This window comes from Culex pipiens, chromosome 2 (assembly GCF_016801865.2).
Source record: "Culex pipiens pallens isolate TS chromosome 2, TS_CPP_V2, whole genome shotgun sequence".
Taxonomy (NCBI): Eukaryota; Metazoa; Arthropoda; class Insecta; order Diptera; family Culicidae; genus Culex; species Culex pipiens.
This window is the reverse complement of record NC_068938.1, coordinates 104,344,913-104,365,538: the sequence shown is the minus strand read 5'-3', so window position 1 is coordinate 104,365,538 and position 20,626 is coordinate 104,344,913. Positions and strand designations below refer to the sequence as shown.

The 20,626-nt window shown below is 39.2% G+C and overlaps 2 protein-coding genes across 2 annotated transcripts in view; one reads left to right on the top strand and one right to left on the bottom strand.

Moving 5' to 3' along the window:
* Positions 1-20,626, top strand: part of LOC120428101 (uncharacterized) — a 581,627-nt gene that overhangs the window by 6,456 nt on the left and 554,545 nt on the right. Inside the window, exon 2 of the mRNA XM_039593088.2 lies at positions 5,982-6,447. Coding sequence (XP_039449022.1) covers positions 5,993-6,447 — 455 coding nt within the window. The 5' untranslated portion in view covers positions 5,982-5,992. The remainder of the gene's footprint in view (positions 1-5,981; positions 6,448-20,626) is intronic.
* LOC120427647 (uncharacterized) lies at positions 1,074-2,339 on the bottom strand. Its single transcript, XM_039592528.2, has 3 exons — positions 2,106-2,339; positions 1,605-2,053; positions 1,074-1,551 (listed from the first exon to the last, which is right to left on the bottom strand). The coding sequence occupies exons 1-3, from the start codon at positions 2,320-2,322 to the stop codon at positions 1,123-1,125; spliced, it is 1,095 nt and encodes a 364-aa protein (XP_039448462.1). The 5' UTR covers positions 2,323-2,339; the 3' UTR covers positions 1,074-1,122.

Here is a 20,626-nt window from a genome sequence, read left to right as displayed (position 1 = left end):
GTATTTGCTTAAGTGTCATCAACTGTGAATCATATCTACAAACAAGTGACGGAATATTATCTTTGGAGTGTCATTCGCCCGTGAAACGTGGTTTGGCAGAAAAAGCATTAGAAAACGCAACTCTCTACAGCCTCTCTTATTTAATGCTTTTCTTTATTTATTCATATTAATTTATTTTGTTTAGTCTATTCCTTTTTAAGTCATAGTTGGTAGTGGTAGGCCTAATTCTACAACTTCCAAATATTATGCCTATTTGTTGTTTTCATAATTTTTCAGTCAGTTTTTTGATTGTTGAGACCAGTTGCAATTATGTTTCAAAGTTTTTTGTTCACGAAAAAAAACCTTTCAATATTTAGATATTTTGAACACTAAAGATTGCAAAAGAACTGGAGTGGTGTTGAATGCATTTTAAAGACATTTTTTTAATTCGAATGTTGAAGCCATGGCTTGTAATTTTGTTTTTATTTTGCCCTCAAAACATTAGACAAACGTTGTTGTGAATAATTTTGCATACAGTTTTGTATAGTGTATAGTGCCAATTTACACAATCATAATGTAATTTTATCTCAATTTACGTTAAAAAGTTAAATATATATAATAGAGAATACTAACTCGAATTCAATTACGTCAATTCAAAGATTAGATGATTATTTTTAGCACACACAAACTAGGTTACCAATAAATCAGGATCAAATATTCCAACTCACGTTTCCTCCATCATCGTTCCTCTGTCAAGTCTGACATAAATCTTTGATTTTTTCACGCTCCACAACTTCATTATAACAATAAATCTGTCCAACGGATCGCGATTCTGGCGTGACAGGTGTGTAAAAGAAACCCTGTTGTATTAGAACCATACAATCAATCTAAACCGGTGGGACAAGCTGGAAGTTGAGCCCACTTTCGGAATAACCCATTCCGCTAATCGAACCTAATGAACTGACGACCGATTAGCGATCTCGTCAACCAACAGACACGACGTCAGCTCAGCTCTGAAGAAATGTTTTCCCCCTGAAGGGGTTCGGGTTTTGCTAATTAAGGGATGTTGTGATTTATGAGTTTAAATCATTCAGTTGAAAACTAATGGGAATTACTATTGTTGAATCAAATGTTGTTACAATCTTAGTTCTTTTTGTTGTTGATTTCCCGTTGGACTCCGATAGGAAGGGGATTTTTCCGAGCCAAATCCTTCCAGTAGCAGCAGTGAGTTATTCCTCGAGAAGCTTCATTATAAAAGTCCCACGTTTCTACTGTTTTAGTTCCTTTTGCACGATCATTGACACATCGATTAGTGCTACAGAATGTCTGCTTCGTTCCCTTCAAATTATGTGAAACGAAAAAGACCTTCAGAACATGAGTTTGATTAGTAACAACCTTCCAAAACCACACGGGAATCTCGATTTTCTTCTCTTGTTTCGCGAGATATTGTTTGTTCCTAGGATCATACAAAACTCCATCGTAGATCGTGTACTCCGTGTTCGGGGTTTGCTGAGCGTACCTGAAAACCAGATATTCCAAAGTCCACCAGTTGCCTCCTTCTGAATTGATGGTCTGCAAAATACTCATATTACTTCAAATACTACATAAAACCACGTTCAACATACATTCCACTGAGGAACACAGTTCCCGTACGAATAGGTCGCCAACTTCCACGCAAAAACCGGAGCATCTCGATCGGGAAAGAGATGTCCCCTTTGGAAGTAGAAACGCGGATCCGGCTGTTTCTGGCTCGCTTGGGTGTAGTGTGTGTTGTACCTCAACCCTGGGCACACAAAGCTCTGGAAGCTTTTTTCTCTCGTGCCGGAAACTCCACCAAACGATGCGCCCAAAAGTCGATGCTTCACGTGACTCACCGAACACGTGTCCATCAGGTAGCAGAGCTCGTAGTACGGTACGAAAAGACCCCCGCTAGCTCGGAAACCCATTTGAAACGTTTTAGAACTTTTCCCGTTGCATTCCCTGTTGAGATCTCTTTCGGTAACATCCGGTGGCTTTGCACAGTCGAAGCGTTTTGGGTTGATTGAACTTGGGGAACAAGTCAATGTTTTTAAATCTGAAGAAAATAATGTTCAACTGAATATTAAACTTCGTATCACAAATTTCACCTTTTCCACAAATAAAATGGATCGATTCCCCAGATTTCCAAGAATATTTTCCATTACTCGGTTGCTTCAACGACCGTTTATCACTGTTCAAAATTATAACTTTTCTGGAAGATTGAAGCTCTGAAATTGCTATTTGGCAACTTTGAGAACAAACTTGTACTACAACAAGGAACAAAGCTAATAGTAGCGGTGAGATGTTTGAGAAAAACGAATTCATTTTCAACTGCCTTAACATGATAAGGCACTTGCTACTTTTATACCAATTGCTACTGTTGTTACAATTGTTTGAGTTTGTATTTCCACTTGATTGATTGAGTAATTGATTAATGTAATTGTACAGCTGGATATTATCTCTGGCGATACTTATCCATACTCAATTTAGAGAATCAAGTTATGTTTGGTCAAACCACTTCTTGACGTATCAAGACAATGGAGTCGCATGATGTTTTACGAATGTGGTACGTTATTTTTGGAACATCCAACTTATACATTCAATATCGTAAAATTAAAATGTACTTTTAAATATGATAAGTAATAATGATGTAAAATAACAACACAAACTAAACATACAGGAAAAAGGCTTTAACGCACTATACCATTAATGGAAGTAATCACTGATCATATGAGCAATTCTCTGAGATTTCGGTCATTCGATTTTTTTGCATTTTTTAATCCGGCTGAAACTTTTTTGGTGCCTTCGGTATGCCCAAAGAAGCTGTTAGTTTGCCCATATAATTTTCCATACAAATTTGGCAGCTGTCCATACAAAAATTATATGTGAAAATTCAAAAATCTGTATCTTTTGAAGGAATTTTCTGATCGATTTGGTGACTTCGGCAAAGATGTAGGTATGGATATGGACTACACGGAAAAAAAATTATACACGGTAAAAATAAATTTGGTGATTTTTATTTCACTTTTTGTCACTAAAACTTGATTTGCAAAAAAACACTATTTTTATTTATTTTTTTCTGATATGTTTTAGAGGACATCAAATGCCAAGTTAACAGAAATTTCCAGAATGGGCAAAAAATCTTTGACCGAGTTTTGATTTTTTGAATCAATACAATTTTTTTCAAAAAATCTACATATTGATCGCAAAAAAAATCAATTTCATTTTTTGATGTAAAATCGAATTTGCAATCAAAAAGTACTTTAGTGCAATTTTGATAAACTGAGCCGTTTTCAAGTTATAGCCATTTTTAGGTAACTTTTTCCAGAATAGTCGCAGTAATTCATTTTTTTAAATTAGTACCCATGTTTGCCCACTTTTGAAAAAATATGTTTGAAAAGCTGAGAAAATTCTCTATATTTTTCTTATTTCAACTTTGTTGATACGACTCTAAGGCGTCATCCATAAAGTAAGTACGCTCTAAAAGGGGGAGGGGGGGTTACCGTAGGTGTGACAAAATGTGACGAAGGGGGGAGGGGGGTTTGCTAGAATGTGACGTCACGCTAGGTTTTTTTTTATAAATGCATAATATTAATTCGAAATGTACACAATTAAATTAAATCCTCTTTTCTAAAATTGTTGGCTTACTATTATTTAGAAGTATCCCATAATAATTTATTATATAGTCATATTTTTTTTATTCAGCTGGAACTCCAATATTTTGTATATTATTGCTAGATAAAAATAAATGCTTTAAAAGCAGGGTGTTCATAAGAAAACTGCTATAAATGGTTTGAAATTATTAGATACAAAGCTGTGAAAAACAGTTTCAAGTTTTTTTTAATACTGGAATGTTATACCAGGTCTTTTATTTCTTAAAAGACACTAAACTTTTTTATAATATCGCAATGTTTATACTTTAAATATTTATAGTTTGACAACTTATTATTTTTTTTATATAAAAATTGTTGAAAATACCAAAATTATGAGAGTTTAAAGAAATAAAAACTATAAAAAATCCCATCGAAAACAAGGGGAGGGGGGGGGGGGTCTGGCAAAATGTGACGTACTTTTTGAGGGGGGGTTCAAACTTGTGTGACAAAGTGTGACATAGGGGGGAGGGGGGGTTAATTTTGGCCGATTTTTGCGTGACATACTTTATGGATGACGCCAGTTGCAGAGATATTGCCATGCAAGTGTTTAAAAACAGGAAAATTGATGTTTTTCTTCTCACTTAAACAACCCACCATTTTTTAACGTTGATATCTCAGCAACTAAAGGTCCGATTAACAATGTTTAAATATGAAACATTCGTGAAATTTTCCGATCTTTTCGAAAACAATATGTTCAAAATTTTTAAATCGAGACTAACATTTCAAAAAGACCAAACATTCAATATTACGCCCCTTTGATATGTTAGTCTTGATTTAAATTTTTTGAAAATATTGTTTTCGAAAAGATCGGAAAATTTCACGAATGTTTCATATTTAAACATTGTTAATCGGACCATTAGTTGCTGAGATATCGACATTAGAAAATGGTGGGTTGTTTGGGTGAGACTTAGAAAACATACATTTTCTTGTTTTTAAACTTTTGCATGGCAATATCTCAGCAACTAAGGGTCGTATCAACAAAGTTTAAAAAAGAAAAATTAAGAGAATTACTGCAACTATTTTCAAAAAAGTTACCTAAAAATGGCTATAACTTGAAAACTATGCACTTTATCAAAATTTCACTAAGGTACTTTTTGATTGCAAATTCGATTTTACATCGAAAAATGAAGTTAAAAATTTTTTACGACCAATATTTCGATTTTTAGGAAAAAATTGTATTGATTCAAAAAAATAATAACTCGATCAATCATTTTTTGCCCATTCTGGAAATTTCTGAAAAGTTGGCATTTGATGTCCTCTAAAACATATCAGAAAATGAAAAAAATAAAAAAAGTGTTTTTTGCAAATCAAGTTTTAGTGACAAAAAATGAAATAAAAAATCACCAAATTTTTTTTACCGTGTATCATTTTTTTCAGTGTGGTCCATATTCATACCTACATCTTTACCGAAGACACCAAATCGATCAGAAAATTCCTTCAAAAGATACCTACAGATTATTGAATTTTTACATATCATTTTTGTATGGACAGCTGCCAAATTTGTATGGAAAATTATATGAACGATCTAATGATGCAGAATGGCTCCTTTGGGCATACCGAAGGCACCAAAAAAGTTTCAGCCGGATAAAAAAATACAAAAATTAAAATTAAAGAAAAAAGACCGATTCCGTAGAGAACTGCTCATATATACCCTACAATTTTGCCGTAGATACAAAATCGATCAGAAAATCCCGTTTTAAATTTTTAATTCTAGATAGCAGAATTATCATCATTGAGTTAAGAGTTCACATTATCCAATTTGCTCTTGAATCGATAATTTTAGTAGGTATTTCACAATTCTTCATTATTCATCATTTACTTGTTACAATTTCGTTCCCAACCATCGATCCCTACAACAAGCTAAAAGTTGCTGCTTCTGCTGTTTGAACGTCATCTACACGGAGTTGGGTTTCCCGAAATCCGCCCGAAACCGGTTCCGAACTCGCCGCACCAGCCAGTCCCCACGACGCGAGCGATAAACTTTAAAACTTTACGAAAAATGAAGATTGTCAACTTGTTTCCGCTCTGCGCAAAAGTTAGAAACTCTCAGAAGGCAGATAGCACTCGAGGAGGGCAGTTCGAACAGTCTGCTGCTCAACAAGCCTTCACAAAGGTCGTCAACAGGCTGAACCTGTTGGCTATAAATACCGACTACATATATCTGCGCGAAACTTCATTTCCTCCTCCTCGGACGTCACACGGAACGCGGTGAGAAGTCGTCATTTTTGCGGGTTTCAAGTTGGGGCAGGGTATGGGTCAAGTGGTTGCCGGTTTCTTTTCTTTTTTTTGCATTGAAATTCATTAATTTGGTGTGTTTTGTTTCTTTTTCAGACTGATTGAAAATGCGCCTCAAGTTCGTATTGGGCGCGGTCCTCGTGCTTGCGCTGCACGAAGTTACCAGCCAGTTCGAGCCGAGTAATACGGACAACCTGGACGTGGTGGCCAACAGTGTTACCAATCTGGCCCAGAAGATCAGCCGAGCGATTGCGAGTCAAAAGAGTAAGACGGAGATCTTCTCGCCGGTCAGCATAGCTGGAGCGCTGTCGTTGCTGCTGCTCGGCTCCAGCGGAGTGACCCGCGACGAGCTGACCAAACTGATGGGCTTCGACAACCAGCAAATCAGCTTTGCCGACATCCACAAGAGCTTCGGCAAGCTGTTTGGCGAGCTGGTGTCCTCCGAACCGTCCCTGAACACGCCAGTTCCGTGGCGCCAAAACGACAAGTGCAACAACTACGACTACGAGGACGATGAGCCGAGTCCTCCGCCGAAGAATCAACGCGGCAAGCGCGATACCAGGTGAGTGTCCATTTCCTCCCTCCTACACCTAGGACTTCACGCTCTCATCAAGGTTCTTTTAATTTGAAATTTAAACCAAAATCAACTCTCCATTGGCGTACGCTTCGCGAAGTTTGTTAACTCACAGTCATCTTTTCCCCTTCTTTTCTGTGGCTTCCTCGAAGTGAATTGTCATTGTCGCGAATCGCGAAAAAGAAACACCTTCTCTGGCTTATTTGCATCAGAGATGAAACCAAATGAGTAACTCCTAAAGTGCGTGTGTGTGAAACAGTGAAAGTTTTACCCAAAAAAAAAACAAAACTGAATACTCGTCTCAGGTAAATATTCGCTTGAATGTCTTTTATCTCTGTTAGTTGTTTTAGTCTATCTCTCTGTACACGCTTTGTCCTGTGGCTGTCCGGACGACCTGCCCCGATACGGTGACATTCACTTTAGATGAGCTCGTAGCGTTCATTTTGCATACTAACGGTTTTGGGCATGTCGGAAACATTAGCAAAAAGCTTGCAGTTTACAGAGCATGGCAGCTTTAATAATTTGGTGGAGACGCATAGTATATCATGAAAAATGAACTTTTCTATGTAGGGGCAGGGGGGGCAGAATGGCCCGCCTAAGTAAAATGCGCCAAAAACCATAGAAAAACATGAAAACTTATGAATTCAGTGTAGTAGGCTTATGCTTTGGGATGTTCCCTTCAATGTTGTATACTTGGTTGATGAAAATTTTAAGCTTAGAACAATTTTTGAGCCACCTTAAAAAAAATGTTTTTTCAACTACTTTTCCAGGGTGCGGGGCAGAATGGGCCACCCTGCGGGGCAGAATGGGCCACCTTAGAAAACAAGCCATTTCGTCTAATACAACGTTGAAGGGAGATAAGATATGACTTAAGGTACCTTTTTAACATAGTTTCCATGAAGTTAGACCACTTTTATAAAAATAGTCACTTACCAAAACAAACATTTTTGAAAATAGTGTTAATATGTTTTTTTTTTTTTTTAATTTGATTTGTGAAGCTACCAGGAGTGAAATAATCAATTTAATCCAAATTTCATAACATTTGATTGTTTTTATAAGGCAGGATAAGGGTGGTCCATTCTGCCCCCAAGTGGATTTTAATTTAACACTTCCACCACCAAGTCTCTAAATGATTTCAAGGTTCCGTTGTTGTTTGTATACCTTGGTAGTAACATCTAGTAACGTTATAAGCATTGAGCAAACTTTTTCAAACAATCCAACTTTTCAGAAAGCTTATTTAAAAACCTCAAAATAAACAACATTTGCGTGGTTTTTCAATAAATTTACATTTTTGCTCATAATTCGAAAAATACAATGAATTCAAACGTCGTTTTCGGTATGGTGATGTTATTCGACGTCCTTTATAAGAACCTTGCCTTACAATTGGTCTAAATCCATTCTAAAGCCCAAAACCAAGGGTGGCCCATTCTGCCCCCTGGTCCATTCTGCCCCCCCCCCCCTGCCCCTATGACCGATTTTTAGCGAAGCTACACCAAAATGTCACATTTTTCAATTTTAAATGTGATTTTTAATATGAAAAAAATCATGTTTATTATGATGCAATAATGTGCTTTAAATGCGTTTTCTTACCTTAAAAGCCAAGAATATTGACCAAATGTGGTCTGCAAGCCATTGAATTCAGCCAAGCCAGGCATTCAGAGACTTGTACCGGTGGGCGTTCTGAGCCCAAATCCCAAATATGATCTCGATTGAACCTTATTGGACCTAACAGGAGTTGGCATTTGAATTTTAAAGGAATTTAACCCAGAAATTTTTGGCAAATCTACCACTAAAGTATTTGTTTTCAACATCATTGGGTTTTCTGCGCAATTGGTATCAAAATATTAAATAATTCTGATGAATAAATCTCTCTGTTATGATCAACTTAAATGTTCATAAAACATGATTTTTTTAAGAGTGTAGCTGATGCATGTAAACGTTTCCATACTTATCTGTACGTAGTGTTTGCTCTTATGCATTTTTTTTCACTCGCTTTGTTGCAGAACTTCTGCAAAAGAAAGAGAGTTGCAGGATGGTATCGTTCTGCTGCAATAAGTTACTTTTGCTGGTTTCAGAACTTCTGAAGAAGTTGCAACTTAATTCGTTCACTAATTTCCACACTAGAGGTGGGCAAAAAAGACCGAGCCGCTCAAAGAGCCGGTTCACTGAAATGAGCGAACGAACCGTGGCTCACAAAAAAAGAACCACGGTTCTTGTTTAAACTCCGATCTTTTGAAAGAACCGTTTCAAGATGGCATGATTTTTGTTATGAATATAATTCATTGAATTTCAAAAAAAAAATGTAGTATTAAATTTGTTTTTGAGAATTGAAAATGCAATTTCAAATATTTCAATGCTTATAAAAATTAATCCCAAAAGTAAATGATTTTCTAAACAAAATGAAAAAAAAACTTTTCATTGTACAACTGATTGTACATTAAAGTATTACCGGAATACAAATTTGAGCATTTCAAATTGCATAATTTGTAAAATATTACCAAAAATCTACTGAATAGTTTAGAGATTTTCGGAAAAAAATCCTTTTGTCCGATTAAACTTGAGCGTTTTATAGACTTTATCGATTAAATTAGAATGTAGTTCACAGAATGTTTTCTCCAAATAAAATATCAATAAAATATATTCTAGCATCCTAGATTTGAGTTTGGATGCCATTCAATCACTCGAATGTTTAGGTTCGAGTAGAAAAAGTGACATAGAGAACACAGTTTTAATTTGTTTTATCAAATAATTTATAAAAGTCCAATGTGAAATAACTTATAAAATCACACGATTCTTAAAAAACCTTTTCATCCAAATTATGAAAAAGAGCGAAAGAGCCGTTCAAAAGAGCGGCTTTTTTTAATGAGCGAACGAAAATGAGCGGCTCCTAAAAAAGAGCGATTTTGCTCACCTCTACTCTTGCGTAAATTTTTTTTCTCGCTTTATTGCAGAACTTCTGCAAAAGAAAGACAGTATCGTTCTGCTGGAAAATTACTTTTGCTGGTTTCAAAACTTCTGCAGAGGCTGCAACTGAATTCGTTCATTAATTTCCACACTAAAAGCTTTAAAGTGCTCTAAAAACTGCACCTCGATTGACGGTACCAACTATCTCAGTGAATATTTTTATTTATCACAAAATAAGCTCCTTGAGGTAATTGTTGTACGTCAATCAGTCGGATTTGCACAGCAACGATATCTTTCTGGAGTGTAGGATTCAATTTTTCTAGGCCATTCATTAATGACTATTAGACATCTTTAGAGACAAAATAAATCATGAGTCAAAATTTATATACTTACGTGTAATAACTCTTTTCTTGTCGCTTGCCATCATCAAGCTTCTAGGACACTCTCTGTCTGTCACACATCATTATTCCCCGGTGCGTGGTTTTCGGTGGTTGTCCGTTCGTATTTATGTATTCTAATAAGTAGTGCTTGTATGACCATACCAGACGATTCGCTACTACAAAAGCCATCCCTCTCCATCCTCATCCCAACAGCTCCCACCAAATATCGGTGGCTAACGGAGTCTTTGTGGACCGGAACTTCCTGCTGGGAGCACGCTACGAGCAGCTGACCAGATGTCTGTACCAGGGCAAAGCCCAGAGGCTACCATTTTCCACTGATCCACGCTCGACAGCCCACCAGATCAACTCCTGGGCGCAAGCATCTACCAACGGAAAGATTCGGGAGATTGTTACGCCGGAACAGGTGCAGAACTCTCCGATGGTGCTGGCTAGCGCGCTTTACTTCAAGGGAAAGTGGGAAACCATGTTTGTCGAGCCAGACACGAGACCGAGACCGTTTTACGTGAATGGCCGGAATCAACCTCCGGTGAACGTTACGGCCATGGCCACTTCCGGATGTTTTCCGTACATTGATGTCAAGGATTGGGATGCCAAAATTGTTGGATTGCCGTATCAGCAGGGATTGTCCACGATGTACCTGGTTGTTCCTAACAATTCCGATAGACAAAAGTTAAGTTTTTTGTTGAGTAATACGATTGATATAGGACAGCTGAACAACATGATCGACCGGATGGAGGTCAAGACAGGAGCTGTTGTAATGCCAAAAATGCAACTGGAGAATAATCTTGGATTGAAGCAGGTTTTAAGTAGCCTCGGAATATCAACGCTGTTCGATCCTTACAGAAGTAATCTCTCCGTTATCACAAATACTGCATTTGATCAGGATGGGGACATAGCTAAGTCTTGCAACGTGAATCGTCGTCCTGAGGAACCAACCAGACGTAGAATCCCAACTACTACTTCAAGACCAGATTTTGTGTTTCGACTCGGTGCAAATTCTTCCGATAATCAAGAACCAGTGCAATCTACGCAGCAAAACCAACCCCCCAGAAATGTATTTCAACAGTCCAACGTTGTTATCGTTCCGGTAGCTGAAAGCAGAGATTGCTTTTTCATCAGAAATTGTGTTTATGAAAATAATCTTTGTAAATGCATTCTTGACCCAGAAAGTGCTCAAGATCAAGAAATATGTCCTCAAAGACCATTTTATGCCGTCCGAAACTGTGATGATAAGGTTTTATCCTCGGACGATTGGACAGTTTGTCATTCTAAACAGTACAGAAATACTAAAACGACAAACATGAAAGCGTGCCTCTCGAGTGCATGCAGTTTCTTTAACGGTGCATGTTATTGCTGTGATGCTCCCAAACGCACAACCTTACCACCAAACCAACAGCAATTTCCTCAAAGTCAAATCACGCAGCAGCAGCAGCATCAATCTTTCGATGTCGCTAGCCGCTTCGGAGCCGGTCCACCTGTTCAGCAACCACAACAATCGCACTCCCCACCAAACACGCCAACTAGGCCACAACAGCTCCCGGTAAACCCCGACCGAAGACAGGGGTCGTTCAACAACCAGAACAACTTCCAGCAGCTGTCACCTCCTCCAGCCCCGCAGGTTCCTGCAACGCCCAGCTACGATCAAAACCTTCCACCCCAGGCTATAGTATCGTGCTTTGAGCAACAAGAGTGTATCTACTTGCAAGGATGTCGGATCATCAAGAGATGCTACCAAACTACAAACAAAGTCGCACAACCTCTGACGAACCTGAACGGAAGAATTCGCTCCAAGCGTCAGACCAACCAAAGTCCCCTCTTTGTGGGAGATATCGTGCACAAGGTCAGTCTGGACATCGACGAGAGCGGTACGGAGGGTGGAGCCGTAACGGCGGTCGTCATTGATCGGATTTCGTCGTCGTTCACGCTCCGGCTGGATGGTCCGTTTCTGATCTATCTGAGGCATGACGCCACAAAGTTGCCACTGTTCTACGGACCGGTTTATGATCCGAGAGATTAGATGCATAGTTTTATAGCGAACAAAATGTATGAGCAATAAATTTTTGTAAGAAAATGTTTCCAGAGCAGCAAAATTCTTGCTTCACAGATTCTCTATATGGTGACACTACTGGAAAAGTAAAAAAGAGTTTGGGTTATTTCTGGTTTCTAATAGTTTATCCGTTTCTGCATAAACATATCTCAAAAGCAACTTCATACTTTCGTTAAAATCTTTTTTTTTATTTTGCCTAATACATTTCCGCCATCTATTTTGTCGGTTACCGTCATCTGGGGCGAATCGGGACTATAGTCTGAATATGCACCGCAGTGTTTAGAGCATCTAATGGTTTTAAATTTGGAAATGGATGTACCTACACATTTTGTTGGTCTGGTCTGTTCTAACCGAAACCAACCAAAAAATTAAAGTGTTGTGCTCCTACGAGGGCCTCGTGGCGCGGTGGTTAGCGGCTTCGGCTGCCGATCCCTAAGTTGCTATGGGGCGCGGGTTCGATTCCCGTCTTATCCTCCTGGCCTTCTATCGGATGGCGTCCATTTGCGTAAAAGAGGTTTGGGTGACCCACCACACATAACCTTCGGACGCCTAGAAATGAGAAGAAACTTGCAACAGGGACCATAAAAGACCCGGGGGTCGTTTAAGTGGATTGCGTTGCTTTTTTTTTGCGCCTACATGGTTAAAACTGCTGTCCCAATTCGCCCCTTGTGTCTCGATTCGACCCAGTTGACGGTACTGATCCAATGGGTTCATTGCTTTGTTGGATCAAGTTGTTTTCCACAAAACAAGTGCAATAGAAGCACCTCCTAAAAATCATTGCATGAATGGTAAGAATATAACTTTTTGTATTATAGTGGAAAAAGAATCACATAGCGTGAAGTTGAAGGTCCAGTAAAAGTTAAGTAAGTAAGTACTAAGTAGTAAGTAGTAGTATGTCATGTCGCAGATAGAGCGGGCAATTATGATAGAATTTGAGGATTTCGCAAAAGAGCGCAAAATGTTATAAAGTAATCAAATGTGACCATTTGAAATATTAGAGTTGAAACTCAAATGTTTCTTGATTTCCGTTAGACAACGAAGATGCACACAAAGCGAGAGCAACCTCGTGTGCAATGTAATGAGCCTGCTCCGCGTGTGCGCCTGTATAAGTCGGAGCGCGTCGACAAGGTGGATTGAAGTATGCGCAACGCGCACGTTGGTAGAGAAAAAGAGAGAGCAGAAACGAACGAATACTACGATCGTTGCGGATGTGGCGTGAGAGTGAGGCTGATGAACTTCGGAATGAACACACGCGGCGTGGTTGAGGTTTGAGAGAGTTGCGTGTGTGTTTGTGCGCTTGAGGACCGACTGTGTCGGGACTGGCCTTCGGCTATCGGAATTCGGAATCAGTTCTTTAGTCTGGCGTTTAATGCTGTAGCGAGCGGTTGTGTTTTATGCGGTGGGTGGTGGGACCAGAAACAAACCGAAGATTCGCTTCCGAGTTTTTAAGAAGAAATAAAGACCTGGCCTGAGTTACGACAATGGCGCAGTTGGAAGGATTATTAAAAGAAAAGTTTAAGAATTTCTTCTAAAAGTTTGTTTGATGGTCCCACAAGTAACAGTGAAAATAGTGTTACGATGTGTTGAGTGCCCCGAATGGTTGGTTTGGTGAGCAGTTGGAAGCCGGTAAGTTTTTTTTCGTGACACAAAAGTTTTGGAAGAGACGCCATGTTTGTGGCCCGTTGAGTCTCGAGTAGGAACCTCGCAATAGAGAGCGCCAAGGTGGTGCTGTTGAGCGGACATTTTGATTTAATTTGATGTTTGTGGCTCGCTGAGTAGGTTGGATCCGAGTCAGTGAAGGTTGGGTCGGGAAGTCGTAGTGAGGTTGCGCAATCCTGACCTATGTCGAGCCGATGGTGATTAGACATCGTGCCGGAGAAATTGTTTTGTCAAGTGGAGGTTGAGTCGACGAGTTGCCCTGATGATGTGCATTCATCTATTTTAGTCCGATGATGCTAGAATTTCATGCCGAAAGAATTGTTAATGGGTGATTGCGTGTTTTTTTTTGCGTGATTTATTGAAACAATTACAATTGTTTGGTTATGAGCTATGGAAACAAAAATGAGAATTGATGATGGATTGTTCAAGCTATATTGGAGACGAAATAGCATGTCTTTCTAGAGGAGTTGTAGTTTGTAACAGGAAGGAAAAAAGGATGTATCTACAGTTGTCCTAGTTTAGTAATAAGTTTGCAATTTCAAGCAAGATTTTTTAACTGTGTGATTCAAGAAATTTCTGACGAACAACTATATTGAATTGCGGTGTAATTTTGATGTGAAGACGAATTGTTGGCGAACAGTTTTTTGTGATTTAGCTTTTCGGCTACACGTTGTGGCTGATTTTGTTTCGATATTATGCGTTTTAGCGCTAGCGTTTAAAAATGCGGTTTATGTGTGAAAATGTTAAGTGAGTCACTACGAAATATAACGGAATACGCTAGGCTTATTGAATGAAATTGCAAGCAAGGTGCAATGGAGATAATTGTTGGTTGTATACTAAAAAAAGGAAATATTAATGTAATAATGTAACTCGTGTAACCACCGTGGCCACATAAAAGTAAAATGTTTGAGATGAGCGTTGCTCGTTGGTATTGTCCGTTTTTTCAAAGGTACAAGCAGTGTGGCATTTCAGAATGTGCCATAGACATTGTTGCCAGCGATTGTTTGTACTTTTGGTGCAATAAAAAAACATACCTAGCAACAATGCCACGCGATTCGAAGAAAAAGATCTAGAAAAACAAAATGCGTAGTATGAGATTTGACAGCGCTCATTTGCCGAAAGTGCGGCGCGTCGTTTCGAGGCTGGTTTGCCGCGTGTCTTTTTCGGGAATACGCGCAATAACTAGACATTATTTCGTGAGACGAGCGTTGCTCGTTGGCCACTGAGAGTGAAAGTTGTGAGACGAGCGTTGCTCGTTGGCCACTGAGAGTAAAATTTGTGAGACGAGCGTTGCTCGTTGGCCACTGAGAGTAAAATTTGTGAGACGAGCGTTGCTCGTTGGCCACTGAGAGTAAAATTTGTGAGACGAGCGTTGCTCGTTGGCCACTGAGAGTAAAATTTGTGAGACGAGCGTTGCTCGTTGGCCACTGATAATGAAATTTGTGAGACGAGCGTGCTCGTTTGCCACTGATAATGAAATTTGTGAGACGAGCGTGCTCGTTTGCCACTGATAATGAAATTTGTGAGACGAGCGTTGCTCGTCTCACAAATTAAGAAGCGTGAGACGAGCGTTGCTCGTTGGCCACTGAGAGTAAAATAAGTGAGACGAGCGTTGCTCGTTGGCCACTGAGAGTAAAATTTGTGAGACGAGCGTTGCTCGTTGGCCACTGATAATGTAATTTGTGAGACGAGCGTGCTCGTTGGCCACTGATAATGAAATTTGTGAGACGAGCGTTGCTCGTTGACCACTGAGAGTGAAATTTGTGAGATGAGCGTTGCTCGTTGGCCACTTGGAAGGAAATTTGTGAGATGAACGTTGCTTGACTTATGTTGGAGCTATTGATTTAATTCTAGGGAGAATTTTGTATGGAGATTTGGAGTGAGAACAAGCGTTGGTTTTGAGAACCTCAGTTAGTTTAGAGCGAAATATTAAGAAACGGTAGCCTGAAATCCTACACGATTTATGTTGGAGCTATTGATTGAATTCTAGGGAGAATTCATTATGGAGATTTTTAGTGAGAACAATCGTTGGTTTTGAGAACCTCAGTCAGTTTGGAGCGAAAATTTAAGAAACGGTAGCCTGAAACCCTACACGTCTTATGTTGGAGTCATTGATTGAATTCTAGGGAGAATTTATTATAGAGATTTTGAGTGAGAACAAGCGTTGGTTTTAATAACATCAGTTAATTTGGAGCGAAGATTTAAGGAACGGAAGCTTGAAACCATACCCGACTTCTGTTGGAGCTATTGATTTAATTCTAGGGAGAATTTATTATGGAGATTTTGAGTGAGAACAAGCGTTGGTTTTGAGAACTTCAGTTAGTTTGGAGCGAAGATTTAAGAAACGGTAGCCTGAAACCCTACACGACTTATGTTGGAGCTATTGATTGAATTCTAGGGAGAATTTAATATGGAGATTTTGAGTGAGAACAAGCGTTTGTTTTAATTCTAGGGAGAATTTATTATGGAGATTTTGAGTGAGAACAAGCGTTGGTTTTGAGAACTTCAGTTAGTTTGGAGCGAAGATTTAAGACATGGTAGCCTGAAACCCTACACGACTTATGTTGGAGCTATTGATTGAATTCTAGGGAGAATTTATTATGGAGATTTTGAGTGAGAACAAGCATTGGTTATAAGAACTTCAGTTAATTTGGAGCGAAAATTTAAGAAACGGTAGCCTGAAACCCTACACGACTTATGTTGGAGCTATTGATTGAATTCTAGGGAGAATTTATTATGGAGATTTTGAGTGAGAACAAGCGTTTGTTTTAAGAACTTCAGTTAATTTGGAGCGAAGATTTAAGGAACGGAAGCTTGAAACCATACCCGACTTCTGTTGGAGCTATTGATTTAATTCTAGGGAGATTTTATTATCGGGAATGCGAGTGAGAACAAGCGTTGGTTTTGAGAACCTCAGTCAGTTTGGAGCGAAGATTTAGGAAACGGTAGCCTGAAACCCTACACGACTTATGTTGGAGCTATTGATTGAATTCTAGGGAGCATTTATTATGGAGATTTTGAGTGAGAACAAGCGTTGGTTTTTATAACATCAGTTATTTGGAGCGAAGACTTAAGGAACGGAAGCTTGAAACCATACCCGACTTCTGTTGGAGCTATTGATTTAATTCTAGGGAGAATTTATTATGGAGATTTTGAGTGAGAACAAGCGTTGGTTTTGAGAACTTCAGTTAGTTTGGAGCGAAGATTTAAGACATGGTAGCCTGAAACCCTACACGACTTATGTTGGAGCTATTGATTGAATTCTAGGGAGAATTTATTATGGAGATTTTGAGTGAGAACAAGCGTTGGTTTTAAGAACTTCAGTTAGTTTGGAGCGAAGATTTAAGAAACGCCTGAATCTCTACACGACTTATGTTGGAGCTATTGATTGAATTCTAGGGAGAATTTATTATGGAGATTTTGAGTGAGAACAAGCGTTTGTTTTAAGAACTTCAGTTAATTTGGAGCGAAGATTTAAGGAACGGAAGCTTGAAACCATACCCGACTTCTGTTGGAGCTATTGATTTAATTCTAGGGAGATTTTATTATCGGGAATGCGAGTGAGAACAAGCGTTGGTTTTGAGAACCTCAGTCAGTTTGGAGCGAAAATTTAAGAAACGGTAGCCTGAAACCCTACACGACTTATGTTGGAGCTATTGATTGAATTCTAGGGAGAATTTATTATGGAGATTTTGAGTGAGAACAAGCGTTTGTTTTAAGAACTTCAGTTAATTTGGAGCGAAGATTTCAGGAACGGAAGCTTGAAACCATACCCGACTTCTGTTGGAGCTATTGATTTAATTCTAGGGAGATTTTATTATCGTGAATGCGAGTGAGAACAAGCGTTGGTTTTGAGAACCTCAGTCAGTTTGGAGCGAAGATTTAGGAAACGGTAGCCTGAAACCCTACACGACTTATGTTGGAGCTATTGATTGAATTCTAGGGAGAATTTATTATGGAGATTTTGAGTGAGAACAAGCGTTTGTTTTAAGAACTTCAGTTAATTTGGAGCGAAGATTTCAGGAACGGAAGCTTGAAACCATACTCGACTTCTGTTGGAGCTATTAATTTAATTCTAGGGAAATTTTTTGTATCGGGAATGCGAGTGAGAACAAGCGTTGGTTTTGAGAACCTCAGTCAGTTTGGAGCGAAAATTTAAGAAACGGTAGCCTGAAACCCTACACGACTTATGTTGGAGCTATTGATTGAACTCAAGGGAGAATTTATAATGGGGAGTGCGAGCGAGAACAAGCGTTTGAGGTTTTTGGGTTGAGTGTAGAGTACAGGAGAAGGAAAATGTCGCAGATAGAGCGGGCAATTATGATAGAATTTGAGGAATTCGCAAAAGAGCGCAAAATGTTATAAAGTAATCAAATGTGACCATTTGAAATGTTAGAGTTGAAACTCAAATGTTTCTTGATTTCCGTTAGACAACGAAGATGCACACAAAGCGAGAGCAACCTCGTGTGCAATGTAATGAGCCTGCTCCGCGTGTGCGCCTGTATAAGTCGGAGCGCGTCGACAAGGTGGATTGAAGTATGCGCAACGCGCACGTTGGTAGAGAAAAAGAGAGAGCAGAAACGAACGAATACTACGATCGTTGCGGATGTGGCGTGAGAGTGAGGCTGATGAACTTCGGAATGAACACACGCGGCGTGGTTGAGGTTTGAGAGAGTTGCGTGTGTGTTTGTGCGCTTGAGGACCGACTGTGTCGGGACTGGCCTTCGGCTATCGGAATTCGGAATCAGTTCTTTAGTCTGGCGTTTAATGCTGTAGCGAGCGGTTGTGTTTTATGCGGTGGGTGGTGGGACCAGAAACAAACCGAAGATTCGCTTCCGAGTTTTTAAGAAGAAATAAAGACCTGGCCTGAGTTACGACATGTCACTGTATAGTATTTCCTTTAGGAAATTTATTTTGTATTGAGCAACTGTTTATCTTTTCTGTATTAATCTGAGCAAATACCGTCATCATGGATGACATTGAATCTGGGGGTGAGATTAGGTCATACAAAAAAGCAGAATTTTTAGGGAGATAGGGGGTAATATGCACCCCATAAGGAAAACTGTGATTTCTCAAGCGTAACAGCATTTCTGTGGAAGAATGTTGTTAGATGTTCTAAAAAAACTATTATTCTTCATCATCAATGTGAAAACCTCAAAATTGTTTGAATATAGCAAATTTGTTAAAAAAAAATTGATTCATTCCAAGCAACCATGCGGGGCAATATGCACCACAACATTGGGGCAAAATGCACCACAACAATGGTGCAAAATGCACCGGGTAAAAGCAGTTTTCACTAGTCACCTCTAGATGACACTGCTGTTTTTACAAAGGAGCATCACAGCGGTGCATTTTGCCCCGACCACGCTTATTGCAAAAAAAAATAGTTAAAATATTTTTTTAATGTTCTCGGACGAAAAGCCCAGAGGCTACCATTTTCCACTGATCCTCACTAGGCAGCCCACCAGATCAACTCCTGGGTGCAAGAATCTACCAACGGAAAGATCCGGGAGATTGTAACACCGGAGCAGTTGCAGAACGTTTCGCAGATATTACCCAATACGATTTATTTTAAAGGAAAGTGGGAAATTACTTTCTTTGAACCACACAGCAAAAAATCCGATGGTAAAATCGCATGCAAAAGCATGCACATATATGAGCTTGACATTTCGGCCGAGCAGGTTGCCCTTACTGACGGGCTACATATTTCAGGGTGTAAAATTATAAAAATGCATCAAATAATGCAATATTTATTCTACACCCATGCCTTTTACACGCAGCTGGATTACTACTTTATTTGCTGTGCAGATACGAAGCCGAGACCGTTTTACTTGACTGCACAGCAAAAAATCCGATGGTAAAATCGCATGCAAAAGCATGCACATCACCTTCGTCAAAATAAACACTTAATATTACACACTGCATGTAAAATTTTTGCAAACCCAAAAAAAAGTTGCATCCGACGGGGTTCAAACTCAACACCATCAGTAAGGACTGGCGCCTTAGCCCACTCGGCCATCAGACCGATGAAAAGCTGGAAGGATAAACGCATATATGAGCTTGAAATTTCGGTCAAATAGGTTTCCCATACTGATGGGCTACATATTTCAGGGTGTAAAATCACATAAAATTGCATAAAATAATGCAATATTTATTTTGAACCCAGGTCTTTTACACGCAGCTGGATTACTACTTTTTTAGCTGTGTGGTAGTGACGTTCACCGTAGGTTGATTTCGTCCATGCACAGCAAAAAATCCGATGGTAAAATCGCATGCAAAAGCATGCACATCACCTTCGTCAAAATAAACACTTAATATTACACACTGCATGTAAAATTTTTGCAAACCCAAAAAAAAGTTGCATCCGACGGGATTCAAACTCAACACCATCAGTAAGGACTGGCGCCTTAGCCCACTCGGCCATCAGACCGATGAAAAGCTGGAAGGATAAACGCATATATGAGCTTGAAATTTCGGTCAAATAGGTTTCCCATACTGATGGGCTACATATTTCAGGGTGTAAAATCACATAAAATTGCATAAAATAATGCAATATTTATTTTGAACCCAGGTCTTTTACACGCAGCTGGATTACTACTTTTTTAGCTGTGTGGTAGTGACGTTCACCGTAGGTTGATTTCGTCCATGGTTTGCATGGTTACTTCCGAATGTTTTCCGTACATTGATTTTCAGATTTGGGATGCTAAAATTGTTGGATTGCCGTATCAGCACGGGTTCTCCACGATGTACCTGGTTGTTCCAAACAATTCCGATAGACTAAAATTACGTACATGGACGGAAAAGATTGGTATAGGACTACTGAAAAAAATGATCGACCGGGTGGAAGTCAAGACAGGATTGGTTGTATAACCAAAAATGCAACTTAAAAATAGTCTCAGCTTAAAGAAGGTTTTGAGTAGCCTGGGAATATCAACGTTCGTCGTCCAAAGATTCGAACCAGACGTAGAATTGCAACTACTACTTCCAGACCAGATTTTCCATTTCGACTAAAAACAAATTCATCCGACGATAAAAGGCTAGGTCTAACTGTAGTTCAAAATCAACCTCTGAATGCTGGTGTATCGTGCTTTGAGGAACAAGAGTGTATCTACTTGCAAGAATGTTGAATCGTCCGGAAATGCTACAAAAGTACAAG